The sequence below is a fragment of the Quercus suber genome, unplaced genomic scaffold (assembly GCF_002906115.3).
Source record: "Quercus suber isolate HL8 unplaced genomic scaffold, Cork oak 2.0 scaffold_132, whole genome shotgun sequence".
Classification (NCBI taxonomy): Eukaryota; Viridiplantae; Streptophyta; class Magnoliopsida; order Fagales; family Fagaceae; genus Quercus; species Quercus suber.
Genome location: NW_027069595.1, coordinates 78479 through 102690, shown reverse-complemented (window position 1 = coordinate 102690; position 24212 = coordinate 78479). Strand labels below are relative to the sequence as shown.

General features: G+C 33.1%; 2 protein-coding genes across 3 annotated transcripts; both read right to left on the bottom strand.

Moving 5' to 3' along the window:
* Positions 1-2111: 2111 nt before the first annotated feature.
* On the bottom strand, positions 2112-4070 carry LOC112025323 (uncharacterized). The gene has a single exon (XM_024057974.2). The coding sequence runs from the start codon at positions 3964-3966 to the stop codon at positions 2497-2499; it is 1470 nt and encodes a 489-aa protein (XP_023913742.2). The 5' UTR covers positions 3967-4070; the 3' UTR covers positions 2112-2496.
* A 2865-nt stretch (positions 4071-6935) lies between these two features.
* LOC136068762 (adenosine kinase 2-like) lies at positions 6936-13045 on the bottom strand. 2 transcript variants are annotated; one of them, XM_065776309.1, is made up of 12 exons: positions 12831-13045; positions 11848-11873; positions 9482-9552; positions 9342-9373; positions 9151-9252; positions 8968-9035; positions 8743-8819; positions 8550-8647; positions 8387-8457; positions 8240-8306; positions 7974-8157; positions 6936-7435 (listed from the first exon to the last, which is right to left on the bottom strand). In XM_065776309.1, the coding sequence occupies exons 1-12, from the start codon at positions 12930-12932 to the stop codon at positions 7293-7295; spliced, it is 1041 nt and encodes a 346-aa protein (XP_065632381.1). In that variant the 5' UTR covers positions 12933-13045; the 3' UTR covers positions 6936-7292. The 2 variants fall into 2 exon arrangements, with proteins under 2 accessions (XP_065632381.1, XP_065632380.1); XM_065776308.1 differs by lacking the exons at positions 11848-11873; positions 12831-13045 and having other exon boundaries at positions 9482-9576.
* Between the last annotated feature and the right edge of the window lie 11167 nt (positions 13046-24212).

Sequence of the window (24212 nt, the reverse complement as noted above, 5' to 3'; positions counted from 1 at the left end):
ATCAACAGGATGATGGAAACCAATTATTTTTTTGATAAATAAAGGAAAAGGTTAGAGAGGGCATGATGGAAACCAACCTCCACAACATACGTCAAATAAGAAGCAGATTTTTTGCTTGCTTTGCCTGAAGGACAGCTTAAAAACAGAAATAGCTACGTTTTCCTGAAAACAAGGTGTGAAATAAGGTTTCCCCATGTAAGACCCCAAAGAGAATTCCTTCAATATAACAAGGGACGGCATAGAGCTTAGTTCACTGGGAAGGACAGTGTATGGAACAACAAAGCCAGGATAGCTTGAAGCCTATCAACTGACTATAGATTCCAGCCCAGAACCACCTAGAAGATCACTCCCTCCATGCTACAGGGACTGCATGGAGCTGAGCAAATCCATTCAGAAATTGCAGCTTCTTCTCATTCACAATTCTTTTGTGTAACCCTAATGGCAGGGAGAAGGGGAAATTAAGGGAAGGGGGGATTGCTGATGGTTTATACCCACGCTCATACCATAGGCAGAGTAATGGGCAATCACTAAAATTTCCCCAGGAAAAGGAAAGATAAATTTTCTAGAAACCTACGTTCATTCTGTCATAAGTCACATAACTCAGAAAGCCAACGTCAACTTCAATCCTTGCTACCATGATTGAACACTGTAAACACATTCTCAAATGGCCATGGAATTGCAGTGTCATTGATACTGCTCATTTTCTTCATTGGATAAGGATAATTTGATAAAACTGACCTCAACCCCATGCCATGTTTTTTATGACAAGCCAAGTATGTCTTCTTCTTCTACTTCAAAAAAAAAATTTTTTTTTTTTTTTTTTGGAAAGTAAGAGTCAAGCATGTTCCATTGATTATATATGGTGAAATTTACTGCACTCAACTTTAGCTTTCAGTTTTTTAGATACACACTTGAAGTCATTTAAGGATAATGAAATTGGGGCTTCAGCCCCCAGAATCCCCCCACCCCCTCCCCATCTTTTTTTCTCCTCTTTAGACCATCAAAGGTTATATGAAGAAAGAGAACAGTGGGTACCTGTGATGAATATCTGTGATAGTGTTAAACCGCCCATTTGCCAAACTATTCATCAGAACAGGAAGAATGGTTAAAAAAAACAACATTTAGTCATAATCCCCACCTAGCACCTAGACTCTCTTGATAAAACACGATCCTAATCTTTTTTTTTTTTTTGATAAGTACGATCCTAATCTTTATAAGATCATATATCTGTTCTAGTTTAAATATTGAGCACCATGCTTCTTGATTGAATTTCTCACAATCTTTCAGAAATCATTAGCTATTTGTAAGACATATAAAATTCCCCTACCCTTGATAGCAGCACCTTAGGAGGGCAAGACAGAATACCACAAGACCTCCCTCAGTCTAAACGATAAAATCTTAGCAACAATCTGGTAGAGGCAAGTCAACAAACTTATCAGCACACACCACACTGGACTTCCTTGATCCGAAAGTTATAAAAGTAGCTTTAGTGACTTTATTGATGGCTCAATTCTGATAGAATTCACCGCAAACCTTTCAAGATATCTTTCCTGCAATATCCAAAAATCCTAAGAGAAAAGCATAATGGAACCGCTGGAACTCAAAGTTTACAATTTTCCCACATCTCAAGTCTTTAACAATATAAATTTTCCCTACTCCAAATATCCCAAGAATTAATTCATGCAATCTTCTAGAATTACTAAAATTGTGATTGACCAATCCTAAGATAAATATAAGAACTTCTTAAAGCATGCCTTTCATATCTAAAGCTGCATAAAAGTATGAAAAAAATAAACTGGTACAATGAACAATGATGTACTTACTCTCAATTCCTATCTAGTTTCTCTTTAATTTTTCTCATTTTCAATTAGCATACTGCAGGCAAAAGATTAGCATATAACCAAGGTGGTGGCTTTTTAAGTAAACAGAAAAATATATCCAGAGAAGCCCATATATCATGCAAAACTACAACAAAGTGATGGAAACTGACCAAAAAGAAAGAGAGAAAAAATCCAGCAGAAAACAACAACAATTCAGAAGTCCAGCCTCTTTCTGCTAATTATCATTCTATTTTACGCATCCTCATTTGCAGGATATAAATGGAAAATGACTACAAACATGAAGGCTCTGTAGTATAACAGCACAAGTAATTTCTGCAATGAGAAAAATCACGACCATTTGCAAGTTCTTACATCACCATTACTGGCAGGAAACATTGCATAATTGCAAGGCATTAAAACAATGAGCGCCACAAGATATACACATGAAACATTTTCATGCACAAATATACACAAGTAGTATATTGCCTCGTGATAAAAAGTACATACAAGTACAAACATTGCTGATGGTGACAACACCGAACTATGGCCGTGCTAATCAAAGGTATTGCAAAACAGGAACACACAAAGCACCAAAAGATTTCCGCTAATAAAAATATTAGCGATACCATTGAAGCCTCGTAGAGCTGAAAGTCTCACACCCGATTAGCACCAACTATCATCTTAGGCCCTCAATCAACCCCTCCAATTCTCTTCTCCCAAACCTCCTCCCCTGCAAACTAGCATCCCTATACCTCACAGCAAAGTAAAATACCAGCCAAGCCACCATGAAATAAACCTCCACAATGGATTGAAACACCATGGCCAAAATTTTTCCACAAATCCGAGAAAGAGCCCACCGCACAAACGAGCCACAAAATATAGCTTCGAAACACTTAATCTGTATAGCCTGGTTTAACATGGTTGATATCAAATAACAACCTTCCTTCATAATCTCCCTTCCGGTCCTCCTCGAATCCACAATGGCAACCCAAGCATCCACAGCAAATATAAAAGCCACTAAAGTATCGGTCAGAAACCAGGCAAACAAAAACCCCGAAATCTCCTTCTCATAACCCCTAATCCATGGCGACAAAATCGAAAATGGCATCAATTTCAACCTCACGAAGAGCTTAAAAAACGAGTACTGATCTTCAATTTCACCGAAATACCATAACCCTAGGATCTGAGTTAGTGCATCTCTCACCGCCCATCTCATCAAGATAAACCCTGAGAGTCTCTTGAGCCCTACTCTTGAACCTTCCCAAACTGTACCGAGAAATGAACTATACCTCCCTAACAGATCGTTCAAAGTAGTAATGAAAACAATGCCTAATACCAACGAATACGTAACGAGAAACCCTAGAATCACCCAACCGTAAGCGGCGGAGAGAAAACTCACAAGGAAGAGTAGCGTCGCGGCGTCGCGGCGGCTGAGCTCCACTCCTCTGAGGAAGAACTGGAAATCCACGATTCTGTCCAATTCTTTAACTTTCTCTTTCTCTTTCTCTTTCTCCAATCCAATCGTCTCGTTCTCTTCCTCTTTCTGCTCGTCGTTTTCGTCGCCGTTATCGGAAAGAGACAAACGCTCGGATCTGAATGTGATTCCGGTGCGGACGATCTCGTTGATGTTGATCCCGTGGTCGATTACCCGATCCGAAAACCCTAGCGCCTTAGGGTTAAGAATGAGGAAAGTACCGTTGATCGGAGCCTTGCGGTTGGAGCCAAAAGGAGTGCGATCGTCGTCGTCGTCGCCTGAGAAGAAGTCATCGTCTAGGGTTCCGACGCGAGTGAGGTGCAGGAACGGCCGCCTCCGCCGGCGGAGGTGGCGAGGGAGGGAGTCCTGGTAGGAGTGGCGGTGCGCGTCGGGCGCGTCGTGGGAGTCGTGCGGCGCGTGGGGGTTTTGGGAGCCGGAGAGGTCGAGGCGGGAGAGCAAGGCCTTGAGCGAAGGGTCGCGGTCGATGAACGAGGTGACGTGGCGCGTCCCGTCCTCGACGGTGGAGCGGAAGCAGAAGAGGAGGAGCGAGAGGATGAGGAAGGCGGCGAGGTTCGACCTGAACAACGACGTCGCTTCGCGGAACAGCTGCGACGTCGTTCGGAGATTCTCGTGCCGAAGCTGCTGAAGATGCTGGTGATGATGATCGCTCATGTCGGTGTGTTTTTTGCAAAAAATAATCAAATCTCTTTAAATTTGTTTTTGCTTTGATTTTTAGTGTTTTCTTTGCTTTCTTTGCTTTTGCTTTTGATTTTGACTTTGGAGTTGAGGAGGCTGAGAGAGAGTGAGAGAGAGAGAGAGAGAGTGGTGGTCTGTGTTTTCAATGAGGTTTGGTTGGGTTCACGCGACGTTGTTGGCGCGTGAGCGGGACGCGCTACGGGGGTGGTGGCGGAGGTGGTTAAAAATGGTAGTAGCAGTACCGTTGAATTTATTGGAGCGGAATTGGTACTATAGAAATTCTGTTTCTTAGTATTATAAAGTTTGGGTCTTTAAATTTCAGGGCCCAGAATGTTGGGAAAGAGAGAGAATTTTGCTTGGTCGCAAACCATTTTCTCTCTACCCGTCGGTTCAATCCATTTTAAAGGAGATTTTTAGAGATTTGATTGGATTGAGAAATTGATATCAAACTGTGACTTTTCAATTATCAAATAGTAACCAATTAACAACTTTTATTTATAGATAAGTAGAGGTGTTTCCAGGAAAGTACAAAAATATAATTAAACTCAACACCCCCCCAATTTCAAACTAATTTATCTATTAAAAAATAATTTCGGTTAGAGTCGTTTGGAAAGGTTGACGAAGGCATAAGTAGAAGGTGTTTGATGGTGAAAGATACAAGAGTAGTTAAAGGCTGTTATGATGCTTTTTTTTTTTTTTTTTAAGGATGGATTTTATTAATTAAATTCATAAAAAAAAAATTAGAAGAAATTAGTACCACATCATTGTGCTATGGGAAAATCATCTTCTTCTTCTTCGATTGTCTCTCAGTCTCTCTTAATTTTTAAACTGTTAGGCTTAAAACTGTGTAACGATCGGGCTTTCGACTTTTTAAATTGTGATCATGACTAGTTTTTAAGTGGGCAGTTTTTCTAATGTGACAGCACCATCTTAATTATAGGGAAAGGCTTCTGTTTTTATATATAAATTACCTAAGATTTTTTTTCACAAAAAAAATAAATAAATAAAGAGATACATTAAGGTTTGGGGCTAAGACCATCTCTCGCAAGGGCCTTATTCACATATAAGGGCAGAAGCTGAGATGGGGACCGGCCAGACCATTTACAACCAAGCCCCAACGAGCCAGGAAGTGAGCTGCCCATGTTTCTGGTCCCCAAGTTGTGCATACGCAAGGGCCATCAATATAGTGACCAAACCTGCACTACTATTGGGTCAATTAGTTTTAGTTCCACTACTCTGTCGAAAGGCCTTTCTCCTATCTCTTTTGGGTTAGGCCTTTACATCTAGAGGTCACCATTGGACTTCGTTTGTTTTGTATAAAACGCATGGAAAAACACTTTTTGCTTGTGTTTTTAACTATGTTTAGTTAGACTCTAAAAATGATTTCAAAATCCTTTTTATGTAATCATTTTTTTATGATATAGGCATGGTGGTGGCCTTGCTCTATAAAATTAGGCTGATAATCTTGCCAAACATATTTACCTCTTATTTGCTTAACATGGCATAATAGTCTTATTTGAGATGGTTAATATTGCTGATATTTAGTGCAGAGTAATGCATCCTCTTTTTTTTTTTTTTTGGAAAGTAGTAATGCATCCTCTTGTTGATTTCTGCAGGAAGCTGATGAATAGGATACCTAGCACTCAAGTTAAGCACCCATGTCGACAGGGACGAAACTATGCTTGCATTGCCCACCCACCCCCCCCCCCCCCCGGCCCAATGAGAAAAAGCAAAATATATAATATATAAAGCTTGTTTTTTAGTTTTCATGCTCCATTTTTGTTTAATACTTCCATGCTTTCACAAAAAGTACACTTTCTTTATTCAAATTTTCATTAAATTTTGATTCTTTTTGTGGGTTTTTATCTAGGTTTTAAATGATTTATGAAATTTATCTTAAAGCATTAGCATAGGATAATTACAGCTTAAGTGTTCGATGAAGTTCTGCAAAGAAGCTTGGGATAAACACACACACACACACACATATGTATGTATGTATGTATGTATGTATTCTTTTATAAGTTGCTTGGATAAAACACATGGTTGTCTTTGGGTTATAACAAATTTTTTAAGCATTTGGGTTTGAGTATATCTCGCCTCCCCTCATTCGAAATCCTAGCTTCCTCCCTGCATGTCGAGAAAGGGATAAGCGTGCAGATGCTCTAGCTAGCCATGAAAAAATCCAACTTCGAGATTATATTTTGTATTATCAACATAACCACAACATGGGGGATATTTAACCCTAGATTTCCCTTTGGAGTGGGAGAGTTGAAGAGGGAAACCCCAGCAACAAGAGATGAATAAAATCTATGGCAAACCATGCCGTTTTTGTATTAACAGCAGAGCCACAATGTTAGTAGTCCACTGACCCAAAGAATTCATGAGATTTTTGTTCATGGAGATCTAGAGATGCCAATAAATTTAGGTTCAATATAAAATAAGGGTTTAGTTTACTTTCAGTACTTTTTTTTTAATTAAATACCTCTTTTTTTTTTCTTTTTTTTTGAGAAACAAGTCAAAGACGTTTTATTAAGGCAGGCTATTCAAGTCAACCTGAAGAATTGATACAAGGTCTGGTGGCACAACATCCATCCAGACAGTCATAAAAGGTAAAGATTTTGCCTTACGTGCTAGAGAGTGGGCCATCTTATTACATTGTCGACGTGCAAAGAATTAATACCTCCTTTTGTTTTAAATAACAATGACAAGTACTAATGAGTTTTAATCTCTACCTTTTATTTAGCTAGTGGGTGATGTGGCAATTTCTTATTAAAACAAAAGAAGATTCCAGTTAAAAAAATACTGAATGTAAGCCCAAACTCATAAAATAAAAATAATAATACAGGAACATTTAATTTCTTGCCTGTTATTCTGCCAAAAGAAAAAAATATTATTGCCTGTTATATTTTGTGATAAGCAATTTCATTTATTGATCAATTCAATCAGAAAGGAAGGGAATTTTCTTGTCCCATCTGGCAAATTAAATTAACCATTGAACATTGACATACTTGACTCATCACAAGGTAAAGTATATAAGTTTCTGTTTTCCCTTTTCCTGTGTATCAAAATTCCATACTAGATGCCTCAGTTATTGAGGATATTTTAGCATGCAATTCTTCTAATACTACAATAATAACAAGCTTTAGTCCCAAATTTTTGGGATCAATTAGGAATACTCAATAGACTAATCAAGGTTGGCCACATAAATTCTTTTTCATGAGTGTAGTTATTCTAAAAATACAAAGAGTAATATGATTCTCAACCAAAACAATACCCAGAACTGCAGGGAAATAAGGAGCCACTTAATTAAAATCAGGCTTCTCTGGGAATGTGCAGCCAGGCCTCTGAACTATAACATTTGCTGCATAACAGCCAGCTCTCACACACTCTTCAATGGATTTCTCTTGAACCAACTGTGATAAAAATCCTCCAACAAATGCATCCCCTACAAAACATAAGTTAACAAGTTAATTAATTATAAAAAAAGGTTCAATTTCTTCTTTGTGTGGTGTTAAACAAACATTTCTGGTACATGACTTTACTGCCTTCATGTATTAAGTTATATCAAGGCCATCAGGTACTTGCACAATCATGATTTTAATGTCAATGAGCAAACCAAACTTATTCATGGGGTATAAAAAGCAGTATGAAAAAGGTACCCTAAATTCATTGGTAAAACCATAGTAACATTATTATTATTATTATTAATTTAGATTGGTGCTTTCAATTGTTCTGATCTGCCAAACAGGAAATGAAAGTAATAAATAAAGCAGATGCTTATGGCTATTTGAGTCTTGCCAATTCAATGATATATTTATAGACGGGTATAATTTGTAAGGAAATGAAAAGACAGAAATGGTGATAATGACCTTTTTCATTGAATGCTCTAGATGATTTAACTTTTTGACAATTATTTGCATGTAGAAGAGTAAGCTAGTCTATTCTGACATTTGAAACTTTTACCAGCACAAGACAACACATACCTGCTCCATTTGTATCAACAATTTTGTCTTTAGGTAATAATATTACAGGGAACTTCTTCACTTTTCCATCTTCAGCAACAACTACAGGATCTGCACCCTGAGTAATTACAACTATCCTCTTATGTGTTCCTGATGCTTTAGGCCATCGGGAAAGTCTTAGAGCTATTTCCTCTACATTTTCAGTCTGGTCAAGAACAGACCAAGCATGTTAAACTTTAAAACAAAAACAGTGAATCTGGTAAAATCTGATACCAAGCAACCATTACCTCCCAGCCTTGAACTTTTGAGAAGGTTCTTGCTTCTGTCTCATTTCCAAAAAGAAAGTCCATATACCTGAACCCCGAAGAAGGCATGTCCTATGTCAATATGTATATGTACTTATTACCACAAAAGAAGATGATAAAAATGCTTACGGCAAAAATTTCTCCAATGCATCCTTGCAGAACTCACAGATATATGGAGCAGAAAGGTTCATCATGAAGATCTGCAGAAAAAAAATTAGATATTAAAGATTTCTCATTCAGAAGCTACTTAAACCAGTTGATAAGAGAGGATTCCAAATATGTCTCATTATACCTTGTCATGTGCAGCTGCATGTTCAGAAACAAGCTGTATGGAGTCTGGGGATACGGGGAGGAAAAAGCCAGCAATGTAAAAATACTTGGCCTTCTCAACTATCCAAACAAGGTTTCACAAGGAAGTCGGTTTACAAGAATGACTACCTAGACAAAGGAGATATAAAACAAGAATGCATAGGCAGAAAGTGTACCCAATGCCCAGTTTTCTGGCCTTTTTAAATGCTCAGATTTGTAGCAATTTGCCGCCGACAAGTTAGCAACAAGTGACCTACATATTCAGCCAACAATAAGTCTTATTAATCCAGCCATGCACAAATTTGAGAACATTTGCTTTGCTTAAACAATAAGGGGAAGATGCAAGGCAACAGTTTATCAGGAAGCATGAGAAAATTTTACAGCAAGTTTGAGCAACCAACCTTTGATCACCCACAACACAGACAGCACAAGTTCCTGTTGGTGTAGATTCATCCTCATAATATTGAACCTGATTGATATGTATTAAATAACATTGGCAATATTACTACTCTATGGCCCAATGCTTAAGAATATATTTATGCAAAATCAAAAAAGTGAAAGAAGAAGAAGAAAAGAAAACTTACATTGACACCAGCAAGCTTTGAGTTCTTCTTCATCTCCTCTCCAAACTTGTCCTTGCCAATGCAACCAATATAAGTCGTTGCACCAGGAATTTGAAGCATCCACTGCAAAAGCAAAGGGTAACTCATTTACTGAGCAAAGGGATAATACTACTGAATTCTTCCACTCCCCTCAAAAGGAAGTAATAATGTACCTGGGCAACTCTGATTGAATTTTGAGTAGCACCTGCAGATAATAAAATCAAATTGAACTCATCATTGATCAATATTATCTACTGAAATCAAATAGAAAAACAATTTTTGAATTTCATTATTTGAGCAATGAATCCATTACCTCCAGCAGTGTACTCCACATTGGGATTGTTAGCCATTTCTTCATACCTGAGACATACATTTAACATTGGTCTATAGTCGAGCAAAGTAAAGAAGAATAGTTTACAGAAAAATTCTCATACGGATGTGAAGGGGGATCCAAGAAGTATCCAAGTTAAGCTTATATTGAAATTCCTAATCTTTAAGCAAGTTACCATGTACATTTCGGTGCCCATTTGATGAAAAGAGTTGGGAAAAACTCTTAAGCTCCATAAATATGACAATAACAGTTATGTCACGTTGCAGTTTCTCAAATACCTAAGCTAGTAAGATACTATTCCTTAATCAAAGTGTATATATGTCTTTGTTTATACTTTGTTTCGTAGGAGGGATGGAAAGTATGAGTGACATAGAGGACAGGAGAGTCCACCACTCCCTCATGTTTTCTAGTAGAAAGGAAAGCAGAGAGAGAAAGAAAAGTATAGATATCTAATTTATGCTATTTAAAAGAGAGCCCAATGTGCTCTAGCTCAACCTCAACTCCTCCCCTTATACATGCTATGGATGATTTTGTGGGCTCAACACCCATTGGATGCATGTATAACATACTAATAAAAATTAAAATTTTAAAAACAAATAAACCCAATTATAAAGAGCGTAGAATTTGGTGGTCTCATTACCAACAGGACATAATTCAAACTACAAATAAAAATTGTTAAAATAAAAATCCTTAAATTTGGCAAAGTGATAGAAAAAAATAGGAATGGTGGAGAGGTGGTTATCTTTTAAAATTTCATCACTAGGTGCGTATGTAACTTACCAAAAAAAACCCATCTATAAATATATAATGAGAAGTGAGTTAACAATAATTATAATAATTAGATAAAACAAACCTTTAATTGAAAAATATAAAAATAATAAAAAGGCACCTTTGAGCATGTGAGAAAAGGCTAGTTATACTATTATTTCCATATTTAAATAGTTTAAGTGAGGGTAAAAAGGAAATTTCACAACTTTTTTGTGCTCTCCCTCCTCAATCTTGCCCACTTTTTTTTATAAGTAGGTTTTGGTGGAACCAAAGGGGTTTAGTGATTTAGAACAATGTACACCTTTGATACGAGAACTTATGCAGCACAAATTCTCAAAGGGGATTAAAAATCAACAAGATCAGAAGAATAGAAATTAAAACTATGAATTAGCACCTAAGTAGGAATCAAACCAAGCCAGTGGAAAAATTCCAGCTAAAATTAAATTCATCATGAACTTATCTCTATAGGAGTACAAGAGCACACTTATATAAACTACTAGGACTAAATCTTAACCCTAATTGATTTGGATCAAAGCTTAATTATTGAATTACGAAAATAACATTAATGCCAAGAAATTAAATAAAATATCAGAGAAAGTGAAGGGAGAGGGCAAATCCTCTCATTTCATAGAAGGGTAAAGGGAGGGGGAGGCTGAGGCTAAATGATGCAAGGGGTGCAACTGCAAAGTCTATTCTATTTTGATTTAGTTTTATATACTTTTAGAAGTCAATTGTATTTTAACTATTGGATAATGATTTTCCACAAAATGGTATTGGTGACGAAAGGTATAACTTGTACAAATCTTTCCATTTTTCAAATTTTGAATTGGATTTTAGTTTTGGTCTTATTAACTAATTAGGTTATTGATATTTTATTTAATTTCTTGGCATTNGAGAAAAGAAATACAGTTTCATTGTTTGATTGGCTGGTCGTGTTTTCTGTAACAGGTATGACCTGAAGTCGAACGATGCATTGTAGCAGAGGAAAAGCATGTGCCAATGTAAGACATTTCTTTTTATGTCAAGATCAGTGTAATGCTAATTTTTGTTTATGTTTTTGATGTGGTGGTTCTCAGTTTGAGCTATGTTCAATCTTGGGCCATGGAAAATGAGAATTGCTTGAATATTGAATTGGATGTGATTGAATTTGATTGAATTTTACTTTACCAGAGATCTAATTAGTACTGTATAAGATGGGTACTACAATTGTTGAATATTTTAAAGATTCAGGCAGTGAGATTATAACCATCAATTTATAAGATATAATAGGAGTGATGAAAAGACTTTATAAGATGGGCATTACTACTGTTGATCTGTAAAGATTTAGTCAGTGAGATAATGAGTCATCAATTTTGAAGGGGTGATATGAGTGGTGATAAATTAAAAAATGTAGTATGTTAAAGTTGACATGGCTTAATCTCATTTTGATTTGACTTACTTGAGTGCAATTTTCTATAGATAATTCACTTGAGTTACATAAGATCATTAATGGGATATAATCATAAGGTCGTTGTATGGTGTGTGTGTGTGTGTGTGTAGTGACAGCACAAGTGTTAATATTTGTTCTATGAGTATTGCACAAGTGTTTATTTTGTTCCATGAGTATTTGTCCAGCAGTTTCAATTGCTATATCGTGGAGCGGAATAGAAGAACTATGGAAATCAGCTTATTAGAAGCATGTAAATAATGTTCTAATTTAATCATGACTTGGGTAGCAAAAGCATACTACTTTGCGAGGACAGTACTTGAATGCAACTTCAAGTCTTCAACAGTTAATTAAAATTTCTACTATGTCACAGAAAAACCTACCAGCACCCATGAGCTCTCCTTACTATCCCATGTTCCAATCCTTGGAGGGATTGGCGGAACCAGGAAGAATCTTTTTCAATACATGTTATTCGAGGAAATTATCCGAAAAAACCATCACAATGTCCTCACCAAAAAAACTTAACTGAAAAACAGTTTCCCAAATTATCAACGCAGGATCCATACAATTAACATTATAAACAATTGTGACTAATTTAGTAATTTGTGGGCTGTTCCAGCAATTCCCAACTCCACCAAAATGGGAACTGATAAATGTAATATGTGAGCAATAAACTAAGGGAAAAGTTTGCGGCATTGATTTAGGAAATATTTTTAAAAACATTTTTAAAAAGCAACCGACTTTTTTTTTTTACACTTTTTTATATTTTTCACAAACATGGTATCAAAACTTTTTTAAAATAGTACGTTAAGAAATGCGTTTATGTGAGAGAAAGTTGTATTCCACCAGCTACATTGAACAATTTCACCCTATATCCAAGCTTCAGTAAAAATTAACTAATATCTAAAACTGAACTTGCTAAAAACAAAAGCCTAATAAAATGATTAAAGTCTCCAAACAAAGACAAGTCAAAGTAGTTTTAACATTAGAAGCAGTAAATGCAAAGATCAGACACGAAACATAAGTGTTTGTACTGTTTTACACTGCAAAATTAAGAAAAGCAAAGCGAAAACGTTAAAAAAAAAAAAAAAAAATTTCAAATTTTTCTAGGCGATAAAGGTAGAGCTGTTAAAATTGGTTGGTGGGTGTAACATACTTTTGCAAGTACTGTTCGTCGACGGCGGCTGAGATGTCGAGGAGAGGGTTACCCATGCCCATGAGAATGACTTCGTGCGCCATTGAATCAGAAGAAGCTGATCCGAGCAGAGAGAAGAGATAAGTTTACAAAGAAATCTATGAGAATGAGAATGATCAATGAAGTTATGAATGTAAGTGCTGTGTTGAGTCAAGTCCAATTATACCGTGGGTGTGCCGCCTACGTCAATAATGTTGCGTCAATGCATTATTTTATCATCACAAACTTAGGGCCTGTTTGGATACAGCTGAAAATTGAAAACTGAAAACTGAAAACACTGTAGTAAAATAATTTTTAAATGTGTGAATAGTACTGTGGGACCCATTTTTAATGAAAAAGTTGTTGAAAAGTGAAAATTGTGGATCCGTGAATAGTAAATTTGAATTGAAAAGTCAAACTTTGCGGCTACTGTTCATTGAACAGTAACCGCTACAGTATATAAACAGTAAAAAAATTGAAACCCGTGAAAAAAAAAAAAAAAAAAAACTGAAACGCAAACGCGTTCAGCTTATCCACCCAAGCCAAACGGTCTTTTAGTGGTATTATTTTGAGTATCATTAGTGAGAAATTGTGATTAGTTAGTTGTAAAAAAAAAAAAAAAATTATCGGTGTTTTTTAGTGGGATAAAAAAAAAACGTTAGGTAGGCTGAGTGTTTTAAATTTTTAATCGTAATTTTCAATTTAGAATGTTTTATACATTGAAAAGTATTATCAGTTTTCAGTTTTTAAATTGGTATTGTTATAATTATTATATTGACAATACATAAAAAAAAAAAAAAAAAGACAATTTTTCTTAGAAATACATATTTTTACTAAACACTCAATTATGAGTGTGTTTAAATACTGCTTATTTTGTTAAAACTAAAAAATTATTGTTGAAAATATTATAAATAAAAGTAAAAGTTAATTAAAATAGTATAATAGAATCATAAATAGTGCCAAAAAATACAATAAACTCATAAATAATAACAAAAATCAACTGAATAATAAAATAATTTTAATTTATAATTCTTTCCAAGTGCACACTATGTTTAAAAAGATGTTACTAGAAGCCTAATATCAAACACTTTTTTTCTGCTATGAAATTTACACCACATTTTTCCACCTCATTTTTTAAAAACTAAGGCTGTTTGATAATATTTTTCTGATAATATTGTTTAAATATTATAAAAATATGTATAAATAAAAAAATATTATAAAAATACACGTATTGTATTATTTAAATAACAAAAATCACGTTACCAAACAGTCCACTCTGAAGTATCTTACCAACCCAGAGTTTGTGGTCTAGGACGTCAATATTTCTCACCAACCCATTGGGGCCCTTTCGACCACTAGTATTGTGCCACCACTGTGTTCTTTTTCTGTACCTTCTCTGTGTCGGCGACCGTACTGGCGACTTCTTTTTTCCTTTTTTTCTTTCTCTTTTCCCACCAACAAAGTAGGTGGTACAGAAAACCAAAAAGACCATTTTGGAATTTTCAAAGTACACAGTTCTTTTTCAAATAAGCCCATTTTCTGAAAAGCTCAAAGAAGCATGTTAGCTGGGCTGGTAGGGGATCTTAAAGTTCTAGCTAGGGAACAAACTAGGATATATTAGGCTAGATTTTTAATTAATTTACACTTTTATTATAAATTTTAGGTATAAATTGTTATTAATTTTAATTTTAATTTATCATTTAAATTATTTTTTTATCTATTAGTAATAGTTAAAAATAACTTGTCACTTATAATTTATTATAAAAATGTTATGAAAACATTATGGACATAATAATTTACATTTCTAACTAATTTAAAAAAATAAATAAAAAATAAATTGCATGTTTTTTTTAGTAAACAGTAATACTTATTAGAATATGTACGAAAATAGTAATATTAGTGTTTTAAACTGGGTTTATAATATATTACATAATCATAGTACAACTACAAAATAACCTAATCTTTGTAGTTGTAAACTAAGGTTATAAAAATAAATTGAACCTAATTGTTTTAAAAATAAATAAAAGAGGATAAGGCAATAGTTCTTTACTTCTTCTTCTTTTTTTAATTAAATAGTAGACACTAGAAGAGGGGGAGGGGAGCAGTATTCATGGTGATTAGCTGTCAGTTTTTTTTTTTTTTTTTTTTAATCAAGGAGTTTGTAAGAAAAATAGCTATTAGACTGTTAGTTACATTCATGAGGTATCATGGTGACATTCCATCTTTGTTTGTATGATCGTCTCTAATAAGCGTGGCTATATACCATTGTAACTTGTCATGTTGTAGAACCTTTAGAGGTCAACATGAATGATTACTGTTGGGTTCTGAATATGTTGATAGAAGTTTTGTTTGAGTGCTTTCAGTTTGTTATTGGAATGTTAAGATTTCTAACCAAAGGTGGGTAAAACTTCCAAAAAATTGAAAAGGATATAGTTTATATTAGTTACATTCATGAGGTATCATGGTGACATTCCATCTTTGTTTGTATGATCGTCTCTAATAAGCGTGGCTATATACCATTGTAACTTGTCATGTTGTAGAACCTTTAGAGGTCAACATGAATGATTACTGTTGGGTTCTGAATATGTTGATAGAAGTTTTGTTTGAGTGCTTTCAGTTTGTTATTGGAATGTTAAGATTTCTAACCAAAGGTGGGTAAAACTTCCAAAAAATTGAAAAGGATATAGTTTATTGCTGATGCAGTCATATGTTGTAAAATCACCATAACCATGAATCACTCGGAAGTTTTGAGGAATTTTTTGGTGGGATCTTTTGATTTTGTGGGAAGCATTGCCTCACTTGTCTACACTTTTTTTTGTCCCCCACCCTCTCTTCTTTTTAAGAAAGATTGGCAGAATTTTTTATGTTATGCTTAAGGCAAGTTTAAATATTGTCTTTATTTGTAATATCACCATGAGATTTTTTGTTCCATAATGCATGAGGCAAACTGTAGATAGGAAAGGTTTGGTAGTTATTGGGGGAAAATCAATGGTACTCATTTTGCATGAATATGTGGAAAAAACATAGAACTTTCTGCACCCATGACTTAAAAATCAAATTTACTTAAGAATAATGCCTTCCTCACTGTTTGTGTCCTTGTCACCTCTAGGCCGTGGAAACTAAATAGAGGCTCTCTTATCAATTTGATTGATTATCAAGTTGGCTTTTGCTTTCACTATACCTGCTCTGCTGCAGAAGATATGTATTTATTCTTTTTAAAAATATTTATTTTCTAACTCTCTAGGCTTTGATTGCTTTGTATTTTCTTTGACATTCTGGCCATTCAAGTGACTTGATGTGCACCCATGACTTAAAAATCAAATTTACTTAAGAATAATGCCTTCCTCACTGTTTATGTCCTTGTCACCTCTAGGCCTTGGAAACTAAATAGAGGCTCTCTTATCAATTTGATTGATTATCAAGTTGGCTTTTGCTTTCACTATATCTGCTCTACTACAGAAGATATGTATTTATTCTTTTTAAAAATATTTATTTTCTAACTCTCTAGGCTTTGATTGCACTGTATTTTCTTTGACATTCTGGCCATTTAAGTGACTTGATGTGCTTGTGGCCTTCGGCATTCAAAAAAAAAAAAAAAAAGCTTCAAACTATTTAGTTTTTTATAATTGTTTAAGACATGTTTATAAGGGTTAATTTATCATTTACCATATGCAACATAAACTTTTAAGTTTTGCAATCATCTACTTCATTGAAAGTTAATTTGTATTGTCTATCTTTAATTTTTATTAAAAATAACCATGGTGTTTTTTTGTTGAACTCTCGAGAGAGAAAATTATGAGTTTTTTTGCCTACAATTGGTACATTTTTCCACACTTTCCTTGATGCGAGGAAATAAATTGAACAATATTGTGTGTATGTGTGTGTTGCTGCTAAAGTTATTATGTAAAATAAAATAGAATGGAATTAGGGTTATTAGTGTCATAGTAATGAATGTGTAGGGTTTAAATTCTTATAATTAAGAGTATACGAAATAATTTCCTCAAAAAAAAAATTGCCACAATTAAAAAACTATGGGTTTTTTTTTTTGGTTTGAATGTGTATGATTTGTTGCAAATATAAAACTTAATAATTTTCACCCTATATTAAGAGCCCCATTGTGGAGGTTTGAACCCTAAACATATCCTTTAGAGATGCCATGTGATGCCACTCGACCACTAAGGTCATTGGCATAAATCTTAATATTCTACTATCCATATTAAATTATGAGGACATTATAAATATGTACCTTATAAATTATAAAAGTTTTGGCAACGTGCATGTAATCTATAAGAGCACAACCGTTTTGAATATTAGGTGGATCTTGTAAATTAATCTCAAATTGGGATGCAAATTGCAAAAATTTTGAAATTTTGGGCGCGCATAGTAAATACCCCCATGCTTAAGGTGCATAATTGGAATTAACTCTATTTATAATATATTTTATTTACTCTTTTCCTTCTTACAATTAATCAGTAAATAGGTATTTTTTTACTTATCAACAATGCTCTAACCATATATTTGGTTAGAAAGATATAAAAGTGGAAAGAAAAACACAGTTGGGAGAATATAAAATAGTTAATTTATACCATTTTGTTTTTGGTACAAATGATGGAAAAGTGTAATAAATAATATGAATATAATTTTTTTTTGTTTGATTAGAAAAGAAAATGAGAGGATTGAAAAGATAGTTTGATAGAATTTACTATATTGCCCATGTTAAAAATAAAAGTTTGATCAAATATTCAAATGCAATGTTCTAAATGCCGTTTCATATTTATTATGTTTTTTTTTTAGAAGCATTGGTTTATATATTGAAACGAAATATTTTTATATCGGTATTTTAGACTATTGTTTCGAGTTTATCTATATATATAATCAATAATCACGCTACAAATTAATTTAAAATAAAAAAATTAGAGGGGAAAAAAAAAAAGGAATGAGTTGTATCCAGTAGCTTTTATCATTGAATACATTAATATAAGGACACGCATTCACATAGTAATATGTTCAGTAAAACTAATCACGACCCAAAAGCTCCCAAAAAATATAAGAGAGGATTCAGTGTAGTTTGTTTGACCGAGATAAAGGGAAGGAGGTAGTGATGTGATGGAGAGAGAATGTGAGACAAACAAAAAAACAAAAAAGAGAGGAGAGACCGAGAGGGTAACGAAAAGACAAAAAAGAGTTAAGAGATCATGTGAATGGTCATGCATTGGAGAAAGTGATTGAGGGAAAGAGATAATTTTTTTTTTTTTAATAAAAAAAGTAAGTGAACTTTTTATTTTTTATTATTCTTCATAATCTGACATAATTTAAATGTATATGTGAATGAAACCCCTTCATCTAGTTTTGAACTTCAACCCTTATCTCCTACATTTTACAAGTATTTATACTTATGAAATAACTACCTCATCAAGAGTGTGCGATAGTAAAAATAGAGAACTTTAAAATGCAAATGCAAGAGAATATTAGTTGAAAGCTTGGATTAGAAAATATTAAAATGATCAAAAAATTTTCCAAAGTTTGAAATGGAATCAATTAACTATGGTCAGATAGTTTCCAAGGGTAAATTCAAATGCATCTCTTGGGTTATATTATTTTATTGTACAGATATATTATTTTAATGTATTGTATGGTAAAATAAAAGTTGCGATGTTGGATGTATTGTAAAATGGTATGATATAATAATAGATAAAGTAACTTTTAAGATGATAAAATAAGATTTTTTTAAAAACTAGATGCTATTTAGTCTACTATCTCTTTCCAACTAAACAATGAAAAATTATATTTTCCCTTCCATTTTCTTTCTTTCATTTTCAATCTTTCATCTTTTCAACTAACCAACTAACTATAACCTAAGTGTGCGTTTGGATTGGGATGAAAAATTAAAATTATTCTACTATTTATTTTGCTATTATTCATGATCCTATTGCACTTTTTGATACTATTCATGAGTCTTACTGTACTATTTCAATTAACTTTTACATTTATCTACAGTGCTTTCAATTAGGGGTGTGCATGGGTCGGGTTAGGTCGGGTTGAGGGGATTTTTTGACTCAACCCACTATGGTAGGTAAAAAAAAAAATTCAACCCAACCCATCACATAAGTCCAACCCAATCCACATGGGTTGGTTGGGTTGGGTTGAACCTATGTGTTTGACAAATTATTATTATTAGTATTAAATTGAGTAAAAAAAATATTAATATTAATATATTAAAAAAAACCTAAAAATTAGTATCAATGTAACTCCATAAAGGTAAACAACACTAATAACTAATCAATAATAGTAATTTATTAGGGTTTGTGTTTGTGTGAATTAATTGACTTTTATATAGGATAGGAAGAACTGGTTATTTAAAAAAATTTATTAATTATATAATATTATATATATATATTAAATTAGTATTGGTAGGAGGCAAGCAATCCACCTACATTAGGATTACTTGTTAATGGTTGATCAAGTCAGACAGATTCTCCTTCTGAAACAAGAAGTTCAATTCTAGAGGGGGATAATATCCACCACTTGACGCCCATCAACAACAAAATAAAACTTTCAAAATTCAAACCTAAATCTCTTTCTACCCAACCAAACTCTCTATCACTCTCACAATAATTAAAATATATAAAAAAAAAANGAAGTGTTGCTTTACAGTTGGTTTTTTTTTTTTTAATTATTATATGTGTGTGTGTGTGTGTATAAAAGTGCCCTACAGCTAATTTTAAAAAAATTATTAAATATATAATATATTTTAAATATATATTAAATATGAGTGAGTCGGGTTGGGTTTGTAATTTTATGAGCCAAACCCAACCCAATCCGCTATAATTTTTTTTTTTTTTTGGTAACCCAACCCAACCCACTAAGCCTTAAAAACTGACCCAACTTGGCGGGTCGGATCGGGTCAGCAATAAGTTTTCAGTCTCAGCAAAATAAGCGGTATCCAAACACACCTTAATGTTATCACGAAAATTAGTTTGTTTTTTTTGAAATGATCTTTTACCTTACATTTAAGATGTGTTCATTAAGTAAGAATTTGGCATATAAATTATTAATTTTTTAGAATTCTTGAATTTTTTTTATTTGTTTGACAAAATTATTTGAGAATTATACTTTTTTAGGGATAATTACTCTGGCCTCCTTAGGAGTTTATTTAAATTACTTTAATTTCACTTATATTTTTAAATTGTATACTAGCCTACCTAACTTTCAAAACAAATTACGCTAGCCTTCCCTGCACCTTAATACCGTTAGATTTTCTAAGGAAATTGGAAAAGTAATTTTAGATCAAGTTAAATTCTCATTTCACCGTTCTTGAAGTACACCTAAACAAAACACATTTTAGCAAAACTTTAACCAAAAAACCACAAATCGGCATAGTTGCTCATAGGGACATATCTATCCGGATAGAAGATAGTCTAGATCTGGATTCTGATTGATTGCCTTTTTTTTGACGACAAGTAAAATCTTGATGCAAGCAAATCCACCTACATTAGGATTACTTGTTAATGGTTGATCAAGTCAGACAGATTCTAATAATTAAAATATAAAAAAAAAAAAAAAAAAAAAAAAACCAAAGCTCTACGAAACTTTTCCTAAAAATGTCACATGAGGCATGCAAGAACAATCCCCAAATCCCATCCCTCAATTAACTAGGGAAAATATCAATTCAAGAGTTTAGAGCCATTTCGATATTTGCAAATAAAAGCAACTCATTTCCATTGTGATTTGTTCATCTGGCTTCCAACAACCACAATTACAGTTTGCCAATTTACCACATTACCAAAGCCTCGCCAATCATTGACTTCTATGTCATGGCCTTATTTCAAAGGCTTATTTTTTCTTTTTCTTCTAACGGTGAGAGTGGCAGAGAAGAGAATAGATTAGAAAGGAAATAACTTACGATGGAAGAGGAGAGAAGACTTTTTTTTCATACAAGATAAAATTTATACTCTAGCATAATTTAAGTGTATATGTGTGTGAAACTCCCTTCTGAAAGCTTGAATCCCAACCCTTGCTCCCCGCACTCCACAAGCACTTATATTTGTGGCCAAGGGTGCACCAAAGTTTTGTTAAATGTGCTTGGTTTAGATTCCAGAAGGGTAAAATGAGATTTTAACTTGCTCTAAAATTAGAGTAGGAGGAATTTAAAGTTTTATTTAATTTTTAAATTTCCATTAGTAGGTTTAACTATGTTAAGGAGTAAGGGAGGTGAGTGTAATTTCCTTTGAAAGCAAGGGAGATCAACTTATAATCTAAAACTATAGGGGAGGTCAGTGTAATTTGAGTAAACCTCATGCGAGGTCAGTGCAATTTTCCTCCCTTTCTCATGAAATGCAATAATGCTAACCTTTTTATTTATTTATTTATAACTTTTAATATCAAATGTCAACCTTCACATTGTATAATGTATTATATATGTGCATCAAATAGTCCCTCACCAATCCACCCCTAGCAACTTTTTAGTTGTTTTCTTCTCTTGGATAAGTTTCTGTGACCGTGAACTGGGTCGAACTAGTGATCAGTTATATTATCACTAACTATGTAATGTTAATTTTAGATCATTAAACATTTATTTTTTTCGCCTGGTAATATGTTCAAGGGCATCTTTGTAAAATGCTCACAAGGGTCAAATAATGTCAAAGTTATTACAAATTTTACTAAAAATAAATTTATAAATTGACATGACAATGAGTGTGGTTGGTGAATTTAATTAACATAATTATTATTTTTTAATAATTAACGACACACCAATTTGTAAGATTTTCGTAATAAATTTTATAATAATTATAACATTACTATAATTTAATTATTGTGATCCATGGCTGTGGTAAGGAGGGGAGTAGGGAGCCATTGTCCTCATAGCTTTTAAAAATTCCATCCAACCTCGTACAATTTTTATTGAAAATCAGAAGATATAATTTTACTAACATTTCTCCAAAGTTAAAATTGTACTAAGTTTATGGTACATTTGACTTGGTCCCTTAAAAAGAAAAACTATGACTTAACCACTGGCACTGTGATCAATTGTCTTGTGAAAGGGTTTACCCATGTCCTTGCGACATGGCATATATGTCTAATCCCCTAACAATAGGCTTTGATATACAATTATACATTATCATAAATATCATAAATAGACGTGTTATAAAAAAGTGAGACTTGTGGCATGTCTCCCTCCATCTTTTGTAAACGTTGTCGGTGAGACTCCCAGCTGTTTTGTTAGGCAGTGTTTTCTTCCTTTGTTTTTGTGCCTTTTGGCTTTGTTATTGAATTATTGTTAAAAAAAAAATTCCTTTCAAACTTTCTTGGTAAAAAGAGAATGACCACGAATATGTGAGAGAGAGAGAGAGAGAGAGAGAGAGAGAGAGAGAGAGTGTTATGCTACTTATATATATAAAAAAAAATTGGTTACTTTATTCACATTTTCTTTCACCTTATTGATTATTGACATAATTTTTTTACTTACTACCAAACAATCTACCACATTAGCAGGTGTCAAATTTTATGTCTTTAGACTTTATCTCTCCTATATTATTTTTAGGAAAAAGTTATGCAGCAATTGCTACATATAGGGATATGTGACAACAAAAATTTTACTAGAATTTATTTATTTATATAAACTGACATGTGACAATGAGTGTGATTGGTGGATTTTTTAAACAACATAATTAGATATTTTTTAGTGATTGATGACACATTTTTATAAGACTTTTGTACTAGAATTTATTTATATAAACTGACATGTGACAATGAGTGTAATTAGCGGATTTTTTAAACAACATTATTAGATATTTTTGAGTGATTGATGACACACTTTTATAAGACTTTTATACTAGAATTTATTTATATAAATTGACATGTGACGAGTGTGGTCGGTGGATTTTTCAAACAACATAATTAGATATTTTTGAGTGATGAATGACACACTTTTATAAGACTTTTGTAGTAAAATTTATAGCATTTTTAACATTACTCTAATCTATATATATAATTCAATTAAAATTTAATTAGACAATGAGTGTGATTGGTGGATTTTTTAAACAACATAATTAGATATTTTTTAGTGATTGATGACACATTTTTATAAGACTTTTGTACTAGAATTTATTTATATAAACTGACATGTGACAATGAGTGTAATTAGCGGATTTTTTAAACAACATTATTAGATATTTTTGAGTGATTGATGACACACTTTTATAAGACTTTTATACTAGAATTTATTTATATAAATTGACATGTGACGAGTGTGGTCGGTGGATTTTTCAAACAACATAATTAGATATTTTTGAGTGATGAATGACACACTTTTATAAGACTTTTGTAGTAAAATTTATAGCATTTTTAACATTACTCTAATCTATATATATAATTCAATTAAAATTTAATTAGATTCTTAATTTTGCACCACGCGTCTCATTTAATTTTTAATTTTGTGCTAAGTGAATTATTGAGTGTAAAAATCAAAGAGTTCAAATCCAACTATAAATCATTACATATTTTAGAAATGTATAATTTAAAAAATATGTAAGTTAATAACATGTATAATTTGAACAATTTCTAAAAAATTTATATAATTTAAACTACATAATTGTAATTACTTTTAATTGTACTCGTGTATGCGGCACAAGAATACACACTCGTTCAATTAACGTAACTAATCACTGGGCAGGGGAGGGAAAGGAGGAGCCATTGACCCCATAGGTTTTAAACATTCCATCCACCCTCCTATAATTTTTTATTAAAAAGTAAAAAAATAATTTTACTAACAGTCCTCCAAAGTTAAAAAGTTGACTTCATTTATGATAAATTTGACTTGGTTGCCTTGAAAGCAAAATTGTGATTTCACCGCTGTGATCCATTGTTTCGCGAAAGGGCTCGCTCGTGCTTATTACATATTGACATGGCACATATGTCTAATCCCCTAACAATAAACTTTCATATTCATTATCATAAACTTATACTTATAATAGTGTGACGTCAAGATTTTGCAGTGATAAATATTTGTTTAATAAAGTATGTTAAAAAAGTTTTGAGACCCATTTAATGAAAAATATAAAAAACTATAAAATAAATCAGTTGTTGTTGTTGTCGTTGTTTTTACATGAGAAGCTTCAACCCGACTCTTATCTTCCACAGTTTACATCCGTCAATTTTTGTAAAGAAGAAAAGTGTCTACTTATTAAGTTATAAACTTTGATTAATCCCACGTTGTACTCTGTTGTCTTAATGTAATACTAAATCCCCAAAAATAAAACTGACACGTTCCGGTAATCCCTTTCGTGTTTTTTTTTGTCGTCTTTAAGGCTGACGTGGTAAAAGTCTACCATCACTGACAGGTACTC

Coding starts and splice junctions, on each gene's coding strand:
- LOC136068762 (XM_065776309.1), bottom strand. CDS start 12,932: ATGGCGCACGAAGTCATTCTCATGGGCATGGGTAACCCTCTCCTCGAC. Junction 9,036..9,150: donor CAAAGCTTGCTGGTGTCAAT/GTAAGTTTTCTT, acceptor CATATCAATCAG/GTTCAATATTATGAGGATGA. Junction 8,820..8,967: donor TGTGTTGTGGGTGATCAAAG/GTTGGTTGCTCA, acceptor CTGAATATGTAG/GTCACTTGTTGCTAACTTGT.
- LOC112025323 (XM_024057974.2), bottom strand. CDS start 3,966: ATGAGCGATCATCATCACCAGCATCTTCAGCAGCTTCGGCACGAGAAT.